This window comes from Tursiops truncatus, chromosome 3 (genome assembly GCF_011762595.2).
Source record: "Tursiops truncatus isolate mTurTru1 chromosome 3, mTurTru1.mat.Y, whole genome shotgun sequence".
Lineage (NCBI taxonomy): Eukaryota > Metazoa > Chordata > Mammalia > Artiodactyla > Delphinidae > Tursiops > Tursiops truncatus.
Genome location: NC_047036.1, coordinates 59,245,744 through 59,270,889, shown reverse-complemented (window position 1 = coordinate 59,270,889; position 25,146 = coordinate 59,245,744). Strand labels below are relative to the sequence as shown.

At 41.6% G+C, this 25,146-nt stretch overlaps 2 protein-coding genes and 1 long non-coding RNA gene across 10 annotated transcripts in view; 1 reads left to right on the top strand and 2 right to left on the bottom strand.

Annotated features, from left to right (window-relative positions):
- Window positions 1–12,537, top strand: part of POC5 (POC5 centriolar protein) — a 36,077-nt gene extending 23,540 nt beyond the window's left edge. For all 8 annotated transcript variants that reach the window (XM_019929811.3, XM_019929812.3, XM_073802222.1 and 5 more), the window contains 3 exons: window positions 1,425–1,708; window positions 6,821–6,997; window positions 9,455–12,537. In XM_019929811.3, coding sequence (XP_019785370.1) covers window positions 1,425–1,708; window positions 6,821–6,997; window positions 9,455–9,598 — 605 coding nt within the window. In that variant the 3' untranslated portion in view covers window positions 9,599–12,537. The remainder of the gene's footprint in view (window positions 1–1,424; window positions 1,709–6,820; window positions 6,998–9,454) is intronic.
- Window positions 368–6,826, bottom strand: LOC141278290 (uncharacterized). The gene is made up of 3 exons (XR_012330730.1): window positions 4,863–6,826; window positions 4,520–4,579; window positions 368–1,691 (listed from the first exon to the last, which is right to left on the bottom strand). It is a non-coding gene; the product is annotated as an uncharacterized lncRNA (long non-coding RNA).
- Window positions 12,538–14,252: 1,715 nt separating the features above from the next.
- Window positions 14,253–25,146, bottom strand: part of ANKDD1B (ankyrin repeat and death domain containing 1B) — a 57,353-nt gene continuing 46,459 nt past the window's right edge. The window contains 4 exon segments of the mRNA XM_033855047.2: window positions 14,253–14,885; window positions 14,998–15,383; window positions 17,077–17,278; window positions 21,910–22,005. Coding sequence (XP_033710938.1) covers window positions 15,196–15,383; window positions 17,077–17,278; window positions 21,910–22,005 — 486 coding nt within the window. The 3' untranslated portion in view covers window positions 14,253–14,885; window positions 14,998–15,195.

Here is a 25,146-nt window from a genome sequence, read left to right as displayed (position 1 = left end):
ACTCAGTGTGTGTGTGTGTTTTGTTTTCAAAGCAAAAGCAGTATATGTTGAATTCATCTCTTTCATCAAATTATTTCAAAGGACCTATGCATTGTAATCCTCATTAAACTTTGTTAATGAAGTAACTATTGCTCTATTTTATGTAAAGATGATAGTCTAAGAAAGACAAGAACTTATACAGAAGTCCAAATTTCTGGATGGAACTTATACAGAAGTCCAAATTTCTGGAATTTCTGGAATGAGGACAACACGGAAAACCTTTTCAGCATAGGGCTACATAATGCCCTCTATTCATATATTCTGAAACATCTCAGTGACTGAATATTGAAATCCTCACCCTGATGTTTGGTACCAGGAAGATATAGTCTTTTTTTTTTAAATTTTATTTATTTTTGGCTATGTTGGGTCTTCATTGATGCACACGGGCTTTCTGTAGTTGCGGTGCGCGGGCTTCTTATTGCGGTGACTTCTCTTGTCGCGGAGCACAGGCTCTCGGTGTGTGGGCTTCAGTAATTGTGGCGCACAGGCTCTGTAGTTGTGGCCCACACGCTTAGTTGCTCCGTGGCATATGGGATCTTCCCGAACCAGGGATCGAACCCGTGTCCCCTGCATTGGCAGGTGGATTCTTAACCACTGCGCCACCAGGGAAGCCCCGAAGATATAGTCTTAAATGGAAATTTTAACCAAATTCTAATGCTGGGGGGTGGAAATCTAGAATAGGACTCTTTATCCTGGCTTCTGGAAGCTGACATTATTTATTCCTTTGATCTAAGATTAAGGTTCAGTTTTGAGAGAAGGTTTCTATATATGTGTCACTAAAATCAGTTAAGTGTGCAAATATGTTCTTAATTCATGACATATAATCTACCTGCAAGAACTCATTTCTTTTACAGTATCAAAAGTAAAGATTTTAGTGTTACTTATTGATTTATTATTGTTTGCTGAAAAAATCAAGAATTAAAAATACATTGGTTTTGTTAGGCTAAGAGCAATAGATGGTAAATGAAGAGGGTATGGTGATATCAGAAAACTATTCTAAAGATCTAAATACCAGGCCATTTATCAGGATAGTTGTATTAAATAATGCAAAGAACATAAATCTTTAGGCACAATGTGACCATATTATTATAGTGGTTGTAAGGTCCCAGCTGAGTACATAATTTATTTTTTTACATAAGAGCAAATCATTCATTAGCTTTCACATGTTGAAGGAACTGGTCTGAAGTCTTTAGTGGTTAATGCTGACATTAACCAGTTAACACTGACCAACTGCATTAACCGAACAGTGTTAACCTATCCAGTATATGACACATTTCTACATTTCTGCTGGACCACATTTTGGAGATTATGTATTTTCATTGTTGGGAAGATAAAAGTAATCTTAACTTGGAAGAGTGTTAATGGAATTAATTTGTGATTTATAGGGACAGACTTCACAAATAATAAAAGGGAAGAGTATGGTCCTGGTGTTCAAGGAAAAGAACATTCTTCTCATTTGGATCCTTCAGCTCCTCCGATGCCCTCAGCAGTTGCAGTGCCGCCATCCCCGCCAGCGGCAGCCCTGGGAGCCACCTGCACTGCTGCCTTTCCCTCTGCTGCTTCCATCACTCCTGCCGGGGCTGCTTCCACTTCCTCTGTTCACCTTCCTGTTTCTGCTCCTCATGGCGCTGCACCGACAGCTACAGCTTCCTCTACACAGGAAGAAATGGTCAGTACAGTTAACTCAGGTGCCTATGTTGGGAAAAAGGTTCCAAACTTGTTTGTATATTGGATATTTTGAACTCAGAACATATTTTCCCATGGAGAAAAGAGTCTATGTGGTCTTTAGGCCAATCCACAGAAAATATTTAATACACAAAGTAGCTAAAACATGAATTTGTAATGAAAATAATACCTGAAACTTCTATTACAATAGTGATAATTAAACAAAAATGAAGAAATTATTAATTTTAAAGGAAATTAGTGGGTACTTTCAAGGGCTTAGGAGGCTAATGGCCTTTTTGTATATTCTTATTTAACTACAGCTTCCCTTTTCCTGGATGCAGACATATTAACACTACTCTGTAGTGACTCCATCTTGGTTAGGTTTTAAGTTTTCATTTATAATTGGAATGAAGATAGGAATTGTTTTTCCTAAAGTCACTAGCTGCTAATAGAGGAGTCCATAGAGGGGGAAGAGTACTGAATGAGGATGGTGTATTTGTGGGAGAATTTACCTGAAGTTAAATTAATCAAGCTATTAATATGCATACTGTGGTTCTGACTTCTCGGCCTCCTGTCATTAAACCTGTATTCTTCAGTGTCTCTCAAGTGAAGGGCACAGGGATACAGGCCAAGCTTATCAGACTCACCTCTGCACGGCTTTTTTTTTTTAAAAAAACCCTATGCCCTTAGAGAAATGCAAATCAAAACTACAATGAGATACCATCTCACACCGGTCAGAATGGCCATCATCAAAAAATCTAGAAACAATAAATGCTGGAGAGGGTGTGGAGAAAAGGGAACACTCTTGCACTGCTGGTGGGAATGTGAATTGGTACAGCCACTATGGAGAACAGTATGGAGGTTCCTTAAAAAAACTACAAATAGAACTACCATATGACCCAGCAATCCCACTACTGGGCATATACCCTGAGAAAACCATAATTCAAAAAGAGTCATGTACCAAAATGTTCATTGCAGCTCTATTTACAATAGCCAGGAGATGGAAACAACCTAAGTGTCCATCATCGGATGAATGGATAAAGAAGATGTGGCACATATATACAATGGAATATTACTCATCCATAAAAAGAAACGAAATTGAGCTATTTGTAGTGAGGTGGATGGACCAAGAGTCTGTCATACAGAGTGAAGTAAGTCAGAAAGAGAAAGACAAATACCATGTGCTAACACACATATATGGAATTTAAGGAAAAAAAATGTCATGAAGAACCTAGGGGTAAGACAGGAATAAAGACACAGACCTACTGGAGAATGGACTTGAGGATATGGGGAGGGGGAAGGGTAAGCTGCGACAAAGTGAGGGAGTGGCATGGACATATATACACTACCAAACGTAAAATAGATAGCTAGTGGGAAGCAGCCGCATAGCACAGGGAGATCAGCTCGGTGGTTTGTGACCACCTAGAAGGGTGGGATAGGGAGGGTGGGAGAGAGGGAGATGCAAGAGGGAAGAGATATGGGAACATATGTATATGTATAACTGATTCACTTTGTTATAAAGCAGAAACTAACAAAAAAAATAAAATAAAAAATAAAAATTTTCCATATAATAAACATTATGTTTAAAAAACAAAAACCTTATGCCCTTCTTCCCTACTCTGGCTTGGATCTGGCACAAAGGCATGTACAGTTCTATAAAGGTGCTGGGATGATTCAGATTTGCTTGTCTCCCTCTCCTCCCTGACCCTAACCACTTACATGAGAGGAAGGAAGATGGCAGAGTAGGTTTTAGGTCTTAATTAAGATTTACAGGGGCTTCCCTGGAGGTCCAATGGTTAAGAATCCGCCTTCCAATGCAGGGGACATGGGTTCGATCCCTGGCCAGGGAACTAAGATACCACATGCCATGGGGCAATTAAGCCCGCACGCCACAACTGCGGAGCCCACACACCTCAACTAGAGAGAAGCCTATGTGCCTCAATGAAGATCCCGTGTGCCACAACTAAGACCCAACGCAGCCAAAAAAAAAAAAAAAAGAGTTACACAGGCCATTAGAAGGTGCTGTAGAGCTAGGCAGCTCTCTGCAGCCAAGGGACGCATGAGTCAGCCAGACAGTTGGTCATCTGAAGTATTCCAGCCTTTTGCTTTTCTTTTTTTTTAAATTTAGTTTTGTCTCGTTGGGTCTTTGTTGCTGTGCGCGGGCTTTCTCTAGTTGTGGTGAGCGGGGGCTACTCTTCATTGCGGTGTGCGGGCTTCTCATTGCGGTGGCTTCTCTTGTTGCGGAGCATGGGCTCTAGGCGCGCGGGCTTCAGTAGTTGTGGCACGTGGGCTCAGTAGTTGTGGCGCACAGGCTTAGTTGCTCCACGGCATGTGGGATCTTCCCGGACTAGGGCTCGAACCCATGTCCCCTGCATTGGCAGACGGATTCTTAACCACTGCACCACCAGGGAAGTCCCTTGAATTTCTGCCTTTTGGAAGCTACTAACTTTGGGGAAAAATATGTTGAGATCTGCTATTTTGCATTTCTTAAATATGACTTAAGAGAAATTTGAATGTGTGGGGGAGTTTTGATTTAGAAATAAGACACTAAAATTCAACCCTGACATGCGTTCAGGCTGTGTTTATTTTTCATGATTACACATTTCGAAGTGTGATCCTATACTGATGATCTCATTTAAATAAACACAGTGAGTATTTATTTCTGGTTTGTCATTCATGCTGCATATCCAGATAACACACAGAGCTAGATTTTTCAAAATTCCCTTCTTAAAATATGACTGCACCACTTGTACATCTGGGTTTGTATCTGAATCTGAACATGCATAACGAGAACCAAATGAATGAGTGTACTTACCACCCTTTTTATTTTTTGAAACAATTTGGTCACCTGAGATAATTTTGAAGTCTTTGAAACCTGAAAAACACAATATTATATAGACAGCCCTTCTTCCCCCACCCCTCCAGCTACATCTTGCTCCTTCGAAACAGACACCCATTCAATTTCATTCACATAAGTACAGCATTTAGGGTTAGAGAGAAAGGAGAATCACAAGTAAATCAATCTGTAAGTGCCATGCTAGTTTTCTTCCTTTCTTATTTAATTAAAATACTCAGATTTACCTCAAATATGTCTTCTTGTTTTTAAAAAGAACCATATTGACAAAAGCAAAAACAAATACATTACTTGGATTACTTACCTTACATGAAACCATTATTGTTGGGAACAGGAAAAGAGAGATTTGTGATCCAGGCCTGGCTATCTTTCTCTTCATTTGAATCACAGAGGATTCCTATGAACATTCAAAACTTTTTCTAGTCTTCTTCAGTAATTTCCAGTACCTAAAAGGAGGTGTGTGTAGAAAGTAAACTGCAGAGAATCAGGAGACAAATAACTGGAGAAGGGAGGATTACCATTCTAGTGAAAGAATATTTTCATCTGTGAAATTATTTCCTTTCTGCAGACATCATCAGTATGTTAAATATCAGAATTTCATGGTGGAAAATATTTTCAAAAAACATGTGCTCGCTTCGGCAGCACGTTTACTGAAAAAATATATATATTAGGCAGTTATACAAGCAAATGTACTATTGCAGTTCACAAAGTTGAACAACAGATGGCACTTCAGTTTTTCTAACTCCATTTGAAATAATCGAGGGGTTTTAATTGGATTTTTAAGCTATTCAGTAAAGTTTCTCTTCTAACTTTGCTCTTCATCTGAACAGAAAGTGAAAGGCTAGCATTAGTCAGTTGGGCCTGCTCTCCCTGTTTCATACATGAGGAAATTGAGGCTTAGGGAGAGTAACTTGCCAGTGGACACAATTACTAATGCAATTGTAATTCAGACTTTGACAGTCTGGCTTCAGAGCCCTGTACTCAACCAATAATCTGCATTGTTTCCATGTCAGATATTAAGATACAAATATTGGGGCTTTTTAAATATGTCATTTCCCTTTTTCTTATTCCTTTTGATTTTTGCCCCGCTAATGTAATTAGTTGATCATGAAAAAAAAAAATGAGTACATGTACTACTATTGACGTAAATGTAATCTTTCTGGTGTATTGTCCAGTGGTAGGCAACAAAAACTGTAAAACCTGACATTACCTTTTGATATGATCATCTCGCTTTTTGCAGTACATTCTACAAATAACTTTCAAAGGAAAAGGAAAATCCAGGAATTCCTTGGTGGTCCAGTGGTTAGGGCTCTGTGCTTTCACTGCTGAGGGCCCGGGTTCCACCCCGGTCAGGGAAGTAAGATCCCACAAGCCGCGTGGTACAGCCAAAAAAAAAAAAAAAAAAGAAAAATCCTTTTTTTTTTTTTTTAAATTACAAAAGTTTGCTATATATAATAGGAAAAGAACTGGGACAGTTAAACTGCAGTTTGTTGATATAAAAACCTCTCATTAAAAATGATAGCTTGTCTCATATATAAAATAGATAATAAGAACCTGCTGTATAAAAATAAAATTCAAAAAAAAATGATAGCTGGTCTCTATTCATGAAAAGAAGTATATTAACAATGCCATAAGAAAAAGGGGAGGACACAAAAGCATATGAGCAATGATGATTTATCCATAAGGGTCAGAAGTTCATAAAACAGATTAGCGGTTCAAGAATTAGGGATTGTTTGGGAAGGGAGATGGGTATGACTCTAAAGAAAGGACAGCACGAGGGAGAGCTTTGTGGTGATGGAATAGTTCTGTATCTTGATTGCAGTGATAGTTACAGGAATCTACACATGTGATAAAGTGACATAGATCTATACCCAGGCATCATTCCAACATCAGCTTCCTGGTTTTGACATTGTAATTACATAAGATATAATCATTGCAGGAAACTGGGTGAAGAATACACAGGACCTCTCTATGCTCTCTTTGCAACTTCCTATGAATCTATAATTATTTCAGAATAAAGTTTTAGAAGTTCCTAAAATCCTATAAAATAGTTGGTATACCAAGGTTAAAGGGGTGTTTGGGGTGCTTGGTTTTATGTTTTGCTTTTTGCCTTATTGTTTAAAAATTTTTCCCCATGTTAGAGTTGGTTGCATATACAATTATTTTAAGTGCCTGTGTATTTTCTTTGTAAGTTATAGAAGCAAAAGTACCATAAATTTTGCCATGGATTTTCTACCAACTGAATATTTTTTTGTTTTTTAGTATGGGCCCAGGGTTGTGACATCAGCACAACAGAAAGCTGGAAGAACAATCACAGCCCGGATCACAGGGAAATGTGATTTTGCTTCAAAAAATAGAATCAGTAGCAGTTTAGCTATAATGGGAGTTTCTCCTCCCATGAGCTCCGTCGTTGTGGAAAAACATCATCCGGTCACAGTGGTGAGTCTGCATTTGATAACTTCTTGTCAAAAATTCTTTTTCCTGAGAGTTGATAGACTAATAAACACTTAAATGACATGTTGAGGAGAAGATCAAAGTCCATGATGACTGGTACTTATTCTACCTTTACTATTACAGTCTTTATATACTTATAATTATCACACCTGCTTTAAATCTACCTTTCCTATTTTAGGAAATTAATTTCAGAAACATTGTTTCTTCTCAATAGTATAAAAATTATCAAATACAATTAATCCGGTGTATTGATGGCCAAAAGGGTAAAGTATATAAATGATTTCTCATTAAAAAAAAATGACAAAAACTGTTTACTCATTAAGTGCTGTCCATGTAGCAGATTTTTTACTCTAAGAAACACCTACTTTTATGGTTTTTAAGTTTTCCTCCTTTTTTTTATTTTTTGAAGTCTTATTTTCAAATATAATTGTCAACGTATTTCTAATTTGGAAAAAAATCAGGTTGCAATAAATTCACGTGATATAAAGTACATGGAATTTAAGCCAAAAAAAAAACCCCTGAGTTAGTGCCTCAGTTTCGCTACTTACTGCCTTTGTGATCGTATACAAAATTTGAGCCTCCATTTTTTCACGTGTAAAACGGGAGCAATAAGAGTACTTAGCTCCTAGAGTTATTGTCAGGATTCAGGATTAAATAAGGTAACATGAAAATTAAATGAGCTGTATAAAGGCACTTTGTAAATTGTAAAGCCATAAGCAAATTTAACTTAATAAAAGTTACTAGAGGGCGTTCCTGGTGGCGCAGTGGTTGAGAGTCCGCCTGCCGATGCAGGGGACACGGGTTCGTGCCCCTGTCCGGGAAGATCCCACATGCTGCGGAGCGGCTGGGCCCGTGAGCCATGGCCGCTGAGCCTGTGCGTCCGGAGCCTGTGCTCCGCAACGGGAGAGGCCCGCGTACTGCAAAAACAACAACAAAAAAGTTACTAGAGAAGGATACATGGGATATCTCTGTGTTATTTCTTACAATCGCATATGAATCAACAATTGTCTCAAAAAGTTTAATTTCTAAAAGTTACAAGAACACATCCCTAAAGAGAAACAACGATTGATTTTAAAGAAGAATGTCCTCTATATAAATTCTGAATGTTAAGCAACATTCCTGTCTGCTTAATATGTCAAAAAGATAAAAGGAATGATTTTAAATCCTTTTCCTTCTGAACACTAGATTGTTACTAGATGATTAAGTCAAAGGAAGCTGGATTGATTGTTTAAATTTAGCTTCAGGTAAAGTGTGACCACAGTGAAGTGGCAGACTGAGATGGAGGTACCAAGTCCAAACTGAACACATCGAGGGTAGAGGATCATCTTAGCCTTCATAGGTTGGACAGCCTCTGAAAGTCCTTAGATGACTTCTCCCCGTATTTTTGAAAATGTGAGATTAGGTATCAAAGATGAGAAGAAATGAACTCATTTCTATTTTTATCAGCACATATGATGTTTATAAAGGGATAGGGGGAGAGAGACTGTCCGTTCATAAGGTAAGGAAGATATAAAGACAGCACATGTGTTTATTTTTAATTCAGACAACCTGTTTTTTTGTACTGATTGGAATGATATTTTACAGAATAAAAACCAAGGAACTAAAGACTTACAACCCCTGTTTCTGATATTTATCTCTCAGACTGCCCTTTGTTTATTTAGTATGTTCAGTTACTCTTCAGTAATTGGGCACGAATTCAATAGCCATAAACTGCTTCCATTGTTACCTACTTTGGATTGTGTAGCAGGCACAGTGGCAGTCCTCTGTGCTATTTTTATTTTTTATTTTATCCCAGGATCCTAAGAACTAGAACTACTAGAGACAATTACTAATAAACCATTCATCAGATTTCTGACACTTGAGCTCCATCTGCTGGATAATTGCTTGCTCCTAGTGCTACTTCATCCTGTGCCATGTTTTGTAGATCATGATGCCAGTGGTACCATGAATCTGTTTCTACAGGTTCTCTTGCCCATCATCCCTAAGGAGAAATAGCTCTTTTGTCAGGGTCAGGTTAGGTGGTTAGCAACTAAAATTTCATCTTAGTTGCAAGAATCTCTCCCATTTGTAATGGTTATCCAGTTATTTACGTACGAAGAAACATTTATATAAAACACTCTAAGAAAAGAGGTTATTTCTCCTTTTCTTTAAAGAGAAAATCTTATTAAAGCAGAATCTGACATGAGGATCTTTGTTTAAAGAGATTTCATTCATTTTTTTTAAGCAAAAGCTGTATCGTAGAGCTTTTGAAATACACAGTGAATGTTTTGATATAATATATATAATTTTACTTCAAGTATTTTAAAGATGACTTTTCTAAGTGGAAGACCCTAATAGGAATCTACATGTACTAATGTTTGTTGGGTTAAGTTATAGACAATGAAATGATATTTAGTATGTATAATTTTATGGAATTGTTGAAGCATATTTTTGTCTTTTCAGCAAACCATTCCGCAAGCTACTGCAGCAAAATATCCCCGGACCATTCACCCTGAAAGTAGTACCTCAGCTTCCAGATCTCTCGGAACCAGATCAACTCACACCCAGTCTCTCACAAGCATTCAGTCCATAAAAGTGGTTGACTAAAATGAATATGTTCCTAGTGAGGTTGTTGAATTCTTCTGGCTTTACTAAGAATTAGAAATTTTTAGTTTTTAAAATTTCATATTCTTAGAACATCATGGATACATCATATTAATTTCCTCAAAATTACAAGAGACTTTTTCAAGCTGTACCATCCTTTGTAACTATATGTAGGATTATTTTAATGTGATTTTTTATTTAAGCAATTAAGTAAAACTTTTTTAAATTAAAAAAGAAACTAGCCTTAATTTTTTTAATAGGTTCAACCTGTGACCGATTATATCATCAAAGTATATAAATCCTGTTTTTGCAGTGTTATTTCCAAAAGGCTAAATCATTTGCAATGTTACCAAGTAAACTTTGAGAGAGAACTTTACTAAAAAAATTATTTAAACTAATAGAAACTAAGGTATTTTTATTTGAAAATTAAAAAAAGAAAAGCCCAGAGTAATATCACAAAGTTTTTTTGTGACTTTAATATATTAGTCCTCATTTTTTGGGGGCTCTAACAATTAAAAATAGGGGAGGAAATAGCAATACCTATGAATAGTTTTTAATGTTAAAAGGGAAGAAATATTTTACTAGCACAATAACAGAGTTACAGAAACATCAGAAAGAAATTTCCTATTGGGACTTCCCTGGCGGTCCAGTGGTGGCTCTAGAAGCCACCACAATAAGAAGCCCGCACACCACAACGAAGAGAACAGCCCTTGCTCGCCGCAACTAGAGAAAGCCTGTGCGCAGCAACGAATACCCAATGCAGCCAAAAATAAATAAATAAAATAAATTTAAATCACAGATCAATAGGTTTTTTTAAAAAAAAAAGATTATTGTAAGCATCTTTTAAAGCTTTATCTAAACTCTAGAAATTGTATATTGTCTACAGCACCAAGTAATTAGTGTTAGCCTAATTCAACTTAACTTCTTCCAATGAAGGGGGTGTGGGTTCAATCCCTGGTTGGGAAGCTAAGATCCCACATGCCTCGTGGCCAAAAAACCAAAACAGAAAACAGAAGCAATATTGTAACAAATTCAATAAAGAAAGACCTTAAGAATGGTTCACATCAAAAAAAATCTTTAAAAAAAAAAAAGAAATTTCCTGTTAGGATGATCCTATTTCAAATGTTCTTTCTTACCTTTTTGAAACTCTATAGCATTGAACCTTTTTTTGCTCTGAACATCCAAACATTGTCCTGTGATGGTACAGCCCTGGACAATTCAGCAATTCAGGCCTTCCAGGCCTGGCAGACACTTTTTAATGCCTGGCCAATAGGAAGAAACCATCTGGGCAAACAGATTTAGGAGAACAAGACCAGGCTTCTAATGCTTTTATTGCTGGCTGACTGGGTTATCTAGGGCCAGACACTTAAATTAATCTCAGGGTCCTCATCTGTGACATAATGAGATCTACCTACCCTACCTATTTTCCAAAGTACTTACGGCTCACATAAAAATGAGTGGATTCTGAGGAACTTGTGAACAGCCTCAGTTTCCGTATCTTTAACAGAAGTGGATGGTTTCAGCCTCTTTCAGTCTGAACATGACCTAGCCCTGTGCTCTAACTTTACTATTGGAAATAGTTTTTCTTATTGCCTCATGTTGTAATAGGACATGAGAGAATAAATGTGAGACTGTCAAATATCCCATTTTCTAAAGGACACACCAAGGCTTTTTTGAACTATAAAAGTATCTGGCTGTGTCTTAAAGAGTATTAGATCCTTCTTATGCAGTGCTTCTTTTGGATTGTGGCCAGCTACCACTGGTGGCAAACAGCTCTTCTTGGGTTTCAATAAGCACAAATCAATAGCACTTCATCTCCTGCTGCCCGTACCACGGGCATGCTCCTCCCCAGAGCTTCCCTGTCCACTCAGAGAGTTGAGATACCGGCAGGCTCCACTCATATGCAGTCTGGAATTAACATCCCATTGGGGTAAACAGATCAATTCTTACTTTCTCCCCATATGAATTGTCCTGAGATGCATTAGTCCATTCTTGAGGTCAAATAATCAATTGTTCCTGATACCAAGTGTTGGCCAATTTGGTAAATCACGCTGGTCTTGGCTCTCCCTTCCCCATCTCACTTCCTTTTTCCTTCACTCCTGCTTCCTTGGATCTACACTCCTGAAAAAAGCAGTTGCTCATAAACTTTGGTCTTGGGCTCTGCTTTTTAAGGAACTTAACATGACAACAGGGAATGGTTTTCAGTAAGCAGCTTCCCTGGTGGCTCAGTGGTTAAGAGTCCACCTGCCAATGCAAGGGACACGGGTTCAAGCCCTGGTGTGCTGTGGGAAGATCCCACATGCCACGGAGCAACTAAGCCTGTGCGCCACAACTACTGAACCTGCGCTCTAGAGCCCATGAGCCACAACTACTGAGCCCGTGTGCCACAACTACTGAGCCTGGGCTCTAGAAGCCACCACAATGAGAGGCCCGCACACCACAACGAAGAGAACAGCCCCCGCTCGCCGCAACTAGAGAGAGCCCATGCATAGCAACGAAGACCCAATGCAGCCAAAAATAAATAAATAAAATAAATTTAAATCACAGATCAATAGGTTTTTTTTAAAAAAAGAATATTGTAAGCATCTTTTAAAGCTTTATCTAAACTCTAGAAATTGTATATTGTCTATAGCACCAAGTAATCAGTGTTAGCCTAATTCAACTTAAATTCAACAATTAAAACACTTAAACAGTAAGAGTATATATTCATATTTGTTTATTATTGCATAAAGAGGTTACCCAGATTTTGAAGCAAGGTCAGTGGAAACTGGTCATACTGAAGAACAGGTGGGGACAATGCTTTTCACTAAATACCTTTCTAAAAACTTTTTATAATCATGTGAACATATTACCTGTTTTAAAATTAAGCTTACCATTTACAATCAGCATGAGATGAAGATGCAGAACTATAAATTCATGATATAATAAATGGACTGAAATTGCTCGTGATTTTATTTCTGGGCTTATAGACTTAGAGTCAGAATTTGATAATGGAGAGCCTTAAATTATAATGAACAGGTGCACATAAGCTGATAGAAATTGATACTTGATTTCATATTTCAGAACTTTCTCAGATTACAAAAATAATGTGTGGTTAATATTTAAAAAAATATTGGAAAGTACCAAAAGTACAAAGATAATGAAAATCACCTGTAATTACATCACCAAGAGATTAAAAAACATTGGTGCATACACCTCTGGTCTTTTCTTAAGTGATATATTACACATAGGTGTTATTTAAAGCCAACAGTAACTGAATTTCCAAAGCAAGTTTCTCTTATGAAACAAATAATGGTTAATGATTTAAATACTATGGATATGAGGTTAGGCATTTCATAGACATTCTCCCTTCATCATCACCTCAATATTATAGAAGAGATAGACCTCTTTCCCCCATCCTATAGAGAAGGAAACTAAAGATCTGAGAACTTGAATGTTAGCATGCCCAAAGCTCACAGCTAATAAACGGCAAAACCATGATTCAAAACCATGTCTGTCTATTCTTAAAACCCTGGGTTTTTTCATTTACCATAATGTTCCCACCATCATAATTTTTTAAAACATGATATACAAAATCCTAGGTTATTCTATCACTAGATATGTTATCACATGTTGCATCGAATGACAGAAATGGGAAAAATCATATACAACTTGCCTTAAGCAAAACCAAAAAAATTGACTTTTCAGTGGTTGGAAAGTGTAATACCATTTTTTCATCTGTTAGAGAATCCTGTCACTGCCATCTTCACGGTTGAAAAGAAAATCAATACTACTGCTGGAAGAACTTTACGCCATTTGAAGAACTGAATTTAAGAGGGCTGAATACTGAATGGAAAATCATTTAAATACAATTTCTTTAGGCATTTATGAAACTGCACATTTCTTGGGCCTTGAGTCAGTTTCACTTTTAAATTGACCAATCTTTTCTGGAAAAAATGATAACAAGATTAATAGCTAATATTTATTAAGCACTTGGCTACATGTCAGGCACTATGAATCCCACAACAGCCCTCTGACACAGACACTTTTCTAGTTAAAAACTGAGAATGCCGGCAGAGTGATTTCTGTACAGAACTTGCTCAAAATCATAGCCCATTATTTGTTGGAGTTCAGCTATAAGCTCACACAGTCTCGCTCCGGAGTACATGCCCTCACCCACTGCAGTGGACTGCCTCTCAGTCTTCCCTGGGAGTTCTTGTGGACACTATTTCATAGAAGTGAATAAGTTCAAAATTGAGGGAACAAACCCAGAGCTAGGAGGATAATGTCATGGAAGGTAGGCATAATCCATGCACACTATTCCTCGTACCAACCACTGCTTGAAACTGAATATTGGATCCGTGATGTGATGTGCATTTATGTTCTCAGTTTCAGGTAAAACTGCACCAGCGAAAATAATGGTGATAAGTTTTCAAAGCATCTTCCCTGACAGTATGGTCTTTGGCAGAGTGATTTTTAGCAGTAATCCCAGCTGGCAAAATAATTGCCTGTCTGCTCTTTTCTCTCAGCGTAGAAGTAACTTTTTCAAACATACTAACTCACAGAGTTCCCAAGAGGAACAGGCATGTTGAGCAAGACAATTCTTAGTTGTAGAGCACTGTCCTGTAAGATGGTTCAGCACTCCTGCTGCCCTCCTCCCACCCACACCCCTCCCACACATGCACACACACAAAAGTACTCCTGCACTTTTCAAATGCCCAGCAGGGGAATGACACTGAGCACCACCAGGCTAACAACGGGACCAGTGCTGATTAAGTCACCAAAGGAGAAGCTGCATGTTCTGACACCAAGCTGGGACTGCTGTGGCTCCGGGAGGTACTTGTGCCGACCGTCCCCTACCATTTTAAGAGAGCGGGAGTTCCTATCTGTTGAAAACCGTAACTCACCAGCTAGTTCTGTAACTCACGAGCTAGTTCTGAAAACTGCAACTCACCAGCGGGAGTTCCCATCTGTTGAAAACTGTAACTCACCCACGCACACCAGCTCTTCATACAGGTGCTTGACCGGCGTGGCCTGTGTCACCAGGGCCCCGTGGCCGTGTTCACGGAAGCTCTCCTCTCCCGTGGCAAGCACGAAGGGCAGACGCTGACACCTCCTTACTGTGAACTCAGTTCTAACACAAGTCCCATATGACTGTGGTTGCATGTTCATTCCTCCTCTGGCAGCTGTGAGATAAGAAGCCCAGTGGATGAAAGCCCTTCCAGTCGCCTCACTGGTACTTCTAGGGGGACCAGAGTTTGGAGTCTCTCAGCACTTGCCACGCACCTGCTGTGCTTAACACAGATGAAAGCTGAGGATGAGAGAGGGGAGGGACAATCTTAAAGAGACGTGGAGCTTTTCTTCAACGTTCAGGTGGCACTGCCAGAGGCTAGCACTTCTCAAACTTAAGATGCGCAATTCACCTGAGGGTCTTGTTAGAGTGAAGATGCTGGTTCAGTCAGTCTGGGGTGAGGATCTGCAGGTGAGTAAGCTCCCAGGTCCTGCTGCTGCTGCCGCCCGTGAACCACACCCTAAGCAGCCAGCACGCACCCACCTGCCAGTCCAGCTTCCAGGAAACTCCTCTGGTAGAAGTCTGCAACCCCCGGCCAGGCCAGGGCTCTTCACTGGGCAGATCTCACTAGACGCCTAACCCCTGAGAGGTGTTCAGGGAAGAGCTGGGATACGGAGATGGGAACCGTGGTCCCTCGCGGCTGGAGGTCACAGTTACAAACCCGTGCCAGGTTCCTAGCTCTGCCAGATGCCGAGGTGAGGAGGGCCTGAGCTCTGGGGAGGAAATCCGCTGCACAGACTGTTAGAGGGGCAGAGAGAACAAACTATATGCATGAAGAATGTACTCCTAGGGACTTCCCTCGTGGTCCAGTGGTTAAGACTCTGCCCTCCCAGTGCAGGGGGCCTAGGTTCGACCCCTGGTCAGGGAACTAGATCCCACAAGCTGCAACTAAAGAGCCCACACGCCACAACTAAATAGCCTGCACTTGGCCACAGAGATCCCGCATGCAGCAACAAAGACCCGGCGCAGCCGAATAAATAAATAAATTAAAAAAGAAAAAGTGCTCCTAGGTGAATCCAGTTCCTTTCCTGAATCTTGCCGCTGCCAGACTAATTTTTCTTAAACACCGTCATCAACGTGTCATTCCTTTGCTCAAAAGCCCACCAACTCCATTGTGCCAGTAGCATAACCCAGGGTTACGATGTAATTGGATTGTGAATGTTCCTATTATCATGCCAACTAGATTATCAATTCCATTAAACATGCACCATGGCTTACAGAGCTGATGTATGCTTCCCCTGGCACAGCTAAACACACTCTAGGCACTCGGTAATGTGTGAATGAAACACATCAAAACTCCCCTTATCCTGATGGCAAGTACTCTGAAAGCGCACTACATTTCCAAATCAATTTTTTAGGTCAAGAGAAATTTCCAGAAGGCAACTCCATTTTCCTAAAGGCTTCACAGAACACTATGTGCCTAATTAGCAACAAGGAGAAATCTTAACAATACAAAAGAAATCTTTTTAGAAACTGTAGTCAATATTCAACATTTTCAATGCATTATCTTCCATTTTTTCATGTGAAAATGTATCCTTAGAATTAGCAATAAAAGTGTCATAATTTACTTGTGTGCCCATGTGCCCATGGGCTGTGGTTCTGCTATCCCCAATCCCCAGCAATCAATAATGCGATCACCCCCTGCGCACGGGACTCGTTCACATCTCATGACAGCCATGTAAGGACAGTGCTCTGAAGAAAAAGTTTTGCCAAGAAAAGTCTTTGCTTCTTTGTTTTTAAAGCTAATTTGTTGATAATGCAAACAAGCTTTCTGTATTTCCTAGGTTTGGGTCAAATCATAAAAAAGCAAAGCTAAGGACTCCGACCTCACTAATTCTGACTTCTGGAGTCTGGCTGAAATGATTCCATGGCTTGGAATCCTCTAACCAAGAGAGCCATGGGTCTCTATCCCACACATCTCTCATGGGACACCTGGTCTCACCAAGGCCATGACCTACAAGAACCCCTTGCCCCAGGCCTGGTTTAAGGGATTCCTTCCTGGTGTGGAAGCCCTAAATAGTTAGCCTGTTGTTAGGGAATGAATCCATTCACCCCAGGATGATCTCAAGGAACTCCAGAAATCAGGTGGCTTCCCAGTGACAAGCCAACTGTTAAATCCTTGCTTCCTTCGTGCCCAATTCAGTTGGGAACCTTAATTTCCTTCTAGGCTAAATGCCACCTTTTCAATATGGCTCAATAAAAGTAATCATCCTTTGCAAACTTCAATCTACTGCAGATTCCCATGAATACTAGCAGTCTGCAAGGTTCCCAATCACCTCTGTGGTCCTAAGCTAACTGTCCCCACTCCTGGGCCCCTGCAGTCTGTTGCTTATCAAGAGCACTGGACACCCACTTGGAAGATGGGCACCAGTAAGGATGGCTCGTCCTAATACCGAATGCCTCCTGCCCACATCTCCTGGGACATGCTGACCTGACCACTGCTCCTCGATGGCTCTGATCCGGGCGTCTGTAAAGTTCCACAAACGGGCTAGCCTCTGCCACTTGTTGGTCTTCAGCTGACGGTAAGCCAGGTGCCAGAGGAGACTGAGAATGTGCCTGGTCTCCTGACTGTGATCTTGCTTGAACGTCAGAGTAAAGCTGGTTGATGGGTCCTTGATGTTCTCACCATGCTCCTAGACTGAAGGTAATTGTATCAGATGAACTCAGACATTTTCTGCTGATTGCCTTATTTCAGAGTACATACGTATATATTTTTTCAGATGTAACCCATAGAGTGGTAACTGAGACTATGTTTTCAATATTAACCATAACTGGATCATTTTTTTGCCACCCAAGATAGAGACAAATGTCCGAAATAGAAAGCTGGAGTCTGGAGTTCCCTGGTGGTGCAGTGGTTAAGAATCCACCTGCCAATGCAGGGGACACGGGTTCGAGCCCTGGTCTGGGAAGATCCCACACGCCGCAGAACAACTAAGCCCGTGGACCACAACTACTGAGCCTACGCTCTAGAGCCCACGAGCCACAACTATTGAGCCCACGTGCCTAGAGCTTGTGCTCCGCAACAAGAGAAGCCACCACAATGAGAAGCCCGTGCACCGCAACAAAGAGTAGCCCCTGCTCACCGCAACTAGAGAAAGCCCCTGCACAGCAATGAAGATCCAATGCAGCCAATAAATAGATTAATTAATTAAAAAAAAAAAAGCTGGAGTCTGTCTGACACAGGAAATGTGAGGGATTTTGCCATGCTGTATCGCATGCCTCTATCCCAGCCTGCTTACCACCCCAAAAGAAAACAGAGGGGGTATGCTGACTACAGAAATGTCACAAAAACAAATGTATCTTTAAAGGCGTTACTTTCAACCATATCCCTTTTTCTTCTTTGGGGTGTTTGATTTTCTCACATCAAAGTTTCAGTGGGGCCCAGATTGGATATATTCTTGATAAAACCCCATAGCTGATCCCTCCATTCATCCTGCTCTCTGGTGACTGGGAGGAAAGCAAATGAGCATCCTAACTCTGGGGGCCGAGGAGTGGAGGACACAAGGCTCCATTATCATTTTGTATTACAGCCCTGCAGCCAGGCTCGGCCCAGTAGCACTGTGCCTGGATTGATTCTTGCTTTCTGATCTGTCAAAGATTCCTTTTGTCCCTTTTTAAGAATCCACCAAAAAACCCCACAAAAAACAAAAAAGAATCCACCAGAGTGCTATAGAATCCAACCAAAACAACTGGAGAAAATCTCAAAGTGAAAGCAGGGGTCATGGTTTCCTATGGCTGCCCCTGTCATACACATGCCAGCAGGGCTCCAGACAAGCCTTCCTCTGGAGAGTGGGAATAAGGGACACGCAGGACACAGAGCCCACCAAGAGGTTTGGGACTTCCTATCTATTCTCCTTTCCTCTTTTACATATAGTGAATTTTGTCTTTATCTTTCATTTAAATAAAAGTGAGTCAGTGAAAGATACTCTGAACAGCCATACAGGAGTCAATGCTGGGGCAGGAAGTGGACTAAAGGGATATGGGGACCTGGTTTTTGAACCCTATGAGAAGAACGTGGTGAGGCTGGTGCCCCAGCCACCAGCATGGACCAGCCTGCACCCACACAGCATCAGTGACCTCCTCTGGAAGGCCTACAGACTCCTGGGAAACTTGGCCAAGGAGAACAGCAAGACCATTCTCTGATATCTGGACTTTGTGAACAGAAGTTGGAATAGGAATGGGAGGAGTTAACTTCCCATAATTTTTTCAGGGTCTTTTTTCTTTTTTAACACTTTTTTTAAAAATTATTTATTTTTTGGCTGCATTGGGTCTTCGTTGCTGTGCATGAGCTTACTCTAGTTGCGACGAGCGGGGGCTACTCTTTGTTGTGGAGCACAGGCTACAGGCACACGGGCTTCAGTAGTTGTGGCATGCAGGCTCAGTAGTTGTGGCCCATGGGCTTAGCTGCTCCGCAACATGTGGGATCTTCCCGGACCAGGACTCGAACCCGTGTCCCCTGCACTGGCAGGCAGATTCTTAACCACTGCACCACCAGGGAAGTCCCTTTCAGGGTCTTCTTCACCCCAGCCTTGCTCTACTCCCACAGTGCCTGGCTCCCAGGAAATCCTAAAAGAGGTAAGGCTGACGGTGGGAGATCCAGAAACTTAGGAGCTGTGGGCACTGCCCTTTTTCCTTTTCTCCTCGTTCCATCTCCTGAAAATGTTAAATCCAAGAAGATCAAAACCCCAAGCACCACCAATTAAAGGGAAGACTACAAAATGCCTCTGCTTTCAACTCTGCATTACAGCATTTTTATTTCTTTGAGAAACATGCCTGCTTTGTGCGTTCCAGGATTGGGCTGGGCAGTCCTTCAGGCTTCCACAGAAAGGGCCAGGGATTTGGAAAGCCCAGGTCTTTTTCAACAGTCAGTGGAAGCATTAATAACTTGTCTGCAAAGCACTGAACTATTTGCAGGAATAACATAAGCCAGAACTGGAGGAAACTGAAATAGCATAAGCCACGATTTTAGGAAGCCCCCATCTACCTCTGAACCATTGAATTTATTTTTTTAATATAAATTTACTTATTTTATTATTTATTTATCTGTTTATTTATTTATTTATTTGGGCTGGGAGCTGTGGGCACTGCCCTTTTTCCTTTTCTCCTCGTTTTCCTTTTCTCCTCGTTTCCTTTTCTCCTCGTTTATTTTATTTGGGTCTTTTGTTGCTGTGCACCGGCTTTCTCTAGTTGCGTCGAGCAGGGGCTACTCTTTGTTGCGGTGTGTGGGCTTCTCATTGCGGTGGCTTCTCTTGTTGCGGAGCACGGGCTCTAGGCACGTGGGCTTCAGTAGTTGTGGCTCGCTGGCTCTAGAGCACAGGCTCAGTAGTTGTGGTGCATGGGCTTAGTTGCTCCGCAGCATGTGGGATCTTCCCGGACCAGGGCTGGAACCCGTGTCGCCTGCATTGGCAGGCGGATTCTTTACCACTGCGCTACCAAGGAAGCAAGCCCTGAACCATTGAATTTAATGATAGATGATTAGGTGGTTAGGTAAATGGGTAAATGGATATGAGAGAGGAAATTCCAATCATCTTTTTAATCTTTTCATTAGGAACCATTTTATATTAGGCCAAGATATAAACTTGTTTAATAACAAAGGGAATTTTAAATAATAAATAACAATAAATATATTTGGTTAAAAAATTTTTTTAAGGCTCTATATGAAAAAAACAAGTCTTCTTCCCACTCCAGACCTCAGGGTCCCAGTTGTCACCAGGGTTAACAAGCCTTAGCATTTCTGGGGGTCTACTTCAGCTATATGTATGCATTATTTATGATTTTCAAAGTTCATCCAACTCTCACACCTTAAGACTTGTTAGGAAAGAGGGCTTATTCATCTGGTGGAAAAAATAATTTATTCTCATCTAGGAAAAAGAATCTAAAAATGCTAAGAGGAATTAAAAATAGAACCAATGAATATTCCTATTTTTAAAGAAAATGTGGAAACAAAGACGGAACTTGGGAAAGTCATCCTCAATAAAATACAGTGATGATCTAAGAAAACGAGAATGAGGCTAGGACAAAGAGGAAGAGGAAAAAGGAGACTAGAAATCAGAGGAGGAAGCAGAGCGATTAAACAGAATTCTAATTGTCAAATGTTATTTTGTTTTGTTTTGTCCTACAGGCAAATAAGAAAAGTCGGGGGAGGATAGTGTGGCCTTTAAACTGATCCCCATATACCAGGACTACTGAGCCAATTAGACAGTACTGCGGGGGCTTCCCTGGTGGCGCAGTGGTTAAGAGTCCGCCTGCCGATGCAGGGGACACGGGTTCGTGCCCCGGTCCAGGAAGATCCCACATGCCGCGGAGCGGCTGGGCCCGTGAGCCATGGCCGCTGAGCCCGCGCGTCCGGAGCCTGTGCTCCGCAACGGGAGAGGCCACAACGGTGAGAGGCCCGCGTACCGCAAAAAAACAAACAATAAAAACCAAAATAAACAGTACTGCATTGCGAGCAAGGAGGCAAATCAATGCCCCTTAAGGATTTAAGGGACATTTCTCAGGATTGGCAAATTAGACATCAGTCTGGGCTTAAGGCTCCTCAGGGTAGACATGTGAGGGACTAGGACCTAAATTCTGGCTCCAGCCTGTTGGACCAGAGTGGACATTCAGTCTAGGATGGCAGCAGAGGGTGGTGTCTGGTGATGAAATTCCTGCCCAAGGACACAGACTTGAATCTTGGAGGGGAGGGCATTCTACTGAGAAGCTGCGAGAGTGGCAGCTATCAGAGGCAGTACTGATGAAAGAAGATGGAAGGAATGTCTTGGAAACAAGCTTTTGTTTTCTGAAGATGAATAAGGTTTTCGTGACCATCGGAGAATACTTGAGTGCTGAGTAGCCGGCACAGCGGTATGTGGAAAACTGCAAAACCCTAAATATGAACTTCCTTACCACTCAGTAGAATGCGAGTCTGGGAGCTTCCAGAAGGGACCATAGCCAGAGACTCCGTGACAGCAGGCACAGCCAGCAGCCAACCACCCGGAGCACGCACGCCAGGCTCCTTAGAGCCAACGCGGACTGGCCTGCTTGGCCCAATGGAGCTCTACACACTTCAGTTCCAACCACTGGTGCTGACAAAGGATGGAGAGGAAGAGAGGCAGCTGTTCACGCCGCAAACTGGACAGTACAGGACAGGAGGGACAGCTATAACACACTAACCAGGGCCCTCCCCACTAGAGCGGAAAAAAGAATTACACAGACCCCAACCTGCCCTGTAAGAAGAGGGGGCTGCAGAAGAGGCCCTCACCGAGCTGAATTCGGCTTTCCTTACCTCTCTCCAGGCGTAGCACCTCTCAGCTTCAATGAGTGTGCCCACGAGGCGGCTGCAGTTGCTCCTGGCGGCCACGGCCAGGGCAGTTTTCCCTTGCTAAAAAGTCAAAAATCAAAGAGTCAGGCAATGCGGCCTATTGGTTAGGAGCTCTCGCTTTGGAGTAAGGGGGCCTGGATTCAAATCCTGATCCTACTGCTTCCTTGCACGGCAAATTTGGGCCAGTCCTCAGCTTCCCTAGGTCTCAATAACTACCCCTCTGAGTAGTGGTGAGGGGCAAGTGCGGTAACTCGTATAGGGTCCTTAGGACTGTGTGTGGCACAGTCTAGGGCTGTGTGTGGTAATCGTCTAAGAGATGCTAGATATTGATAGTGTCAGGTGCTGTGTCAATGGGGCAGGGGGAAGGATTTGGGCTTAGGGACCCAACATCAACAGGTAACGTTCTACACTTGCCCTATCAATGAGAACCCAAGCATTTCTCCAAGACCGGCAGTGGTCTCCCTGGCTCACTGCACTGTGAAGTCCTCAGCAAATAACGTAATCATACGTTTTTCTCCTCCAGAGTCTGACTCCGCCTGTGGCAGAGGCTTTAGTCAGTGTCCCATGCCCCACCCACCACAAATAACGTTTTTCTTCTAAAAGAGACCTCCTGATTTTAGCTGGGCACTTGGCCACCCCGAACATTTCCTAGTCTCCCTTACCCTTGGGTATGTGAACTAAGTTCTGGCCAATGGTATGTAAATGGAAGCAGCACATGCAACTTCTGGGAAGTTTCTTTAAAAGAGATTTCAAAGTTTCCTCCTCCCCCAGTGGAATGCTGGCATGACGGTAGGAGCCTGAACAGCCACTTTAGATCAGGAAGCGAAAGCCATGCGTTGAGGAGGGCAGAGTAATAAAACAGAAAAGGGATGGATCTCATGCAGAATACAATCAATAATAGTAACACTACATAATACAGAATTCAGCTCACGGGCCTCCTACCCATAATTTTTTCCTATTATATCATACCACCTCTAACCAAAGATGAGGGGTTGGGGTTGGAATCTTAACCAAATGGAATGAGCAATAAAGGCTGTTCTAGACATAATTTGGAGCATGAATGGCCTGGCGCCCATATGGTACCTTATACAAGTTACAAATGACGTACCTTGGTCAAGATGGATATAGTTCAAAGCTACAGCATACAGCTTTGCAAGCAGTGTCCCCTAGATTTTGTGCAGAACACAAGCTATACGTCTACACTTTTTTCCCAAGCAAAAGATGGTGGTCCCTCATTTGTTTTCCAAATGACCCATGAAAAATCTGCTCAGGGATCCTGAAGATAATTTAAATGAATGGTCAGAAGTAACCTCGGAAGAAGTTCCAACCTCAGAAACCCATGTTTCTATGCTTAGAGATCCAGAAACTTATCCTGATAATTCTCTCACAAGGTTGAGTATTTGTGAAATGCAACTGCCACCAAGTCAAATGATTTGTCTGCTGTCCCGGAACTGAGACCCAGGTGAGCCTGAAAATTAGAGCTGAAAGTAATCAGCGTCCAATCAAAAGAGACAGTAATGAAATTAGGAAGAACTGCATTTTGCAGGCATTTAGCAAGCCTCTAATTGTATGCTATCCAAATTCTGGCTTGTAAAGCCATCTGAATCACCATAATTAGCCTATTTTGGGAAGGCAGCATTCTGGGAGCCAGAGGTTTCAAGCTCATAGGAAAACCTTCGCAGGGAGTATAGCTGGAGTAGAAATCCAAATACTTGTGCTGTTGAGGGCGGGTGGCCCTCGGAGAGCTTTGTGACGCCACAGGCTGAGAGGACAGGGAAAGTCAACTTTGTACCAAAACTTGGCTCCTTTTTTTCCATCCAGAGCAGACCTTAATTCAGTCCTAGAAACAGTCAATTATCTTTGGTAAAAGTTGTGGGAACAGGCAGAAAAGATAGTTTTTATTCATTAATTACATATGTCCTGGGTGCCAGAGAGACACCAGACGCGATGAGAAAGGAGGGAGGAGGAGAAAGGAAATCTGGGAAATCAGACTGTGAGGCCCAGGAAACTGTGTCTTTTGTTCTGAAAACAGAATCAAGCTGTAGCACAGACGTGTTCACTGGAATATCCAGTCCACTTGCAGTGGGGGCCCAACGTAAGTTCCCTGCCCAATGCTTTAGATTCTCTACTCACCAGACTGCCCTGGAGGTGTTAAGTGTTATTGACAAAGTAGAATAAAAGAAAGCACAGGAAGCTATTAACATTTAGCTACAAATGCTAAATGTTAATACTAAGGCCAAATGTTAACAGAAGTTAATGAGCCACTACTGGTGGAATTCCACCTAAGTGATGGAAATATGGGTGATGGTGTTTTCCTCCCCTATGCTTTTCTATGTTTTCCAAATTGTATTACTTTCATGACCAGAAAAAGGAAACTGATGGAGACAAGTAAAATAACATATCACTAATTCAGATCCCACAAACATGCAATGTGTGATTCTGAAATAGACTAGGGAGGACACAGGCTTGCCCTGGGAATGAGGGATGCACTGAGCTGATGACTAGTGAGGGCAAAGACCAGGAAGGAAAAACTGCAACTTCTGGAAGTGCTGGGCAGCCAAGCAGCCAGTAGCCTTAGCTTTGAAGCTCAGCTCTGCTTCTTACAATGGCCCCGATGTCATCAAATCTTCTCTTACAAACTGGGATAATTTCGTCTGCCTCACAAAGGAGATGGGAGAATTGAGCTAAAATGTGAGTGAGTACTTAGCCAGGGGGGATAATTCTCTTCTTCTCTTATAAACTGGGATAATTTCGTCTGCCTCACAAAGGAGATGGGAGGATTAAGCTAAAATGTGAATGAGTACCTAGCCAGGGGGGCCACACAGTGTCTTCTTCTACACCTTTCAGTAAAGCTGGAACCCCAACCCTGCCATGGCTGAGCCTGCGGAACTGCGTCATGTGAAAGAAACAAAGCTGTCTGTCTTTAAAAACACACCTACACAATGGCTTAAGGGTGCAAGCAACCCAAATGTCTACCCATGGATGATCAGATAAACAAAATGTGGCATATACATACAAGGGAATAGTATTCAGCCTTAAAAAGGAAGAAAATTCTAACACATGCTGCAACTTGGTTGAGCCTTGAGGACACAGTCCCAAAAGGGAAAATACTGTACCATTCCACCTAGATGACATACCCAGAGTAGTCAAATTCATAGAGACAGGAAGTGGAATGGGGCTGAGGGAGGAGGAAATGAATGT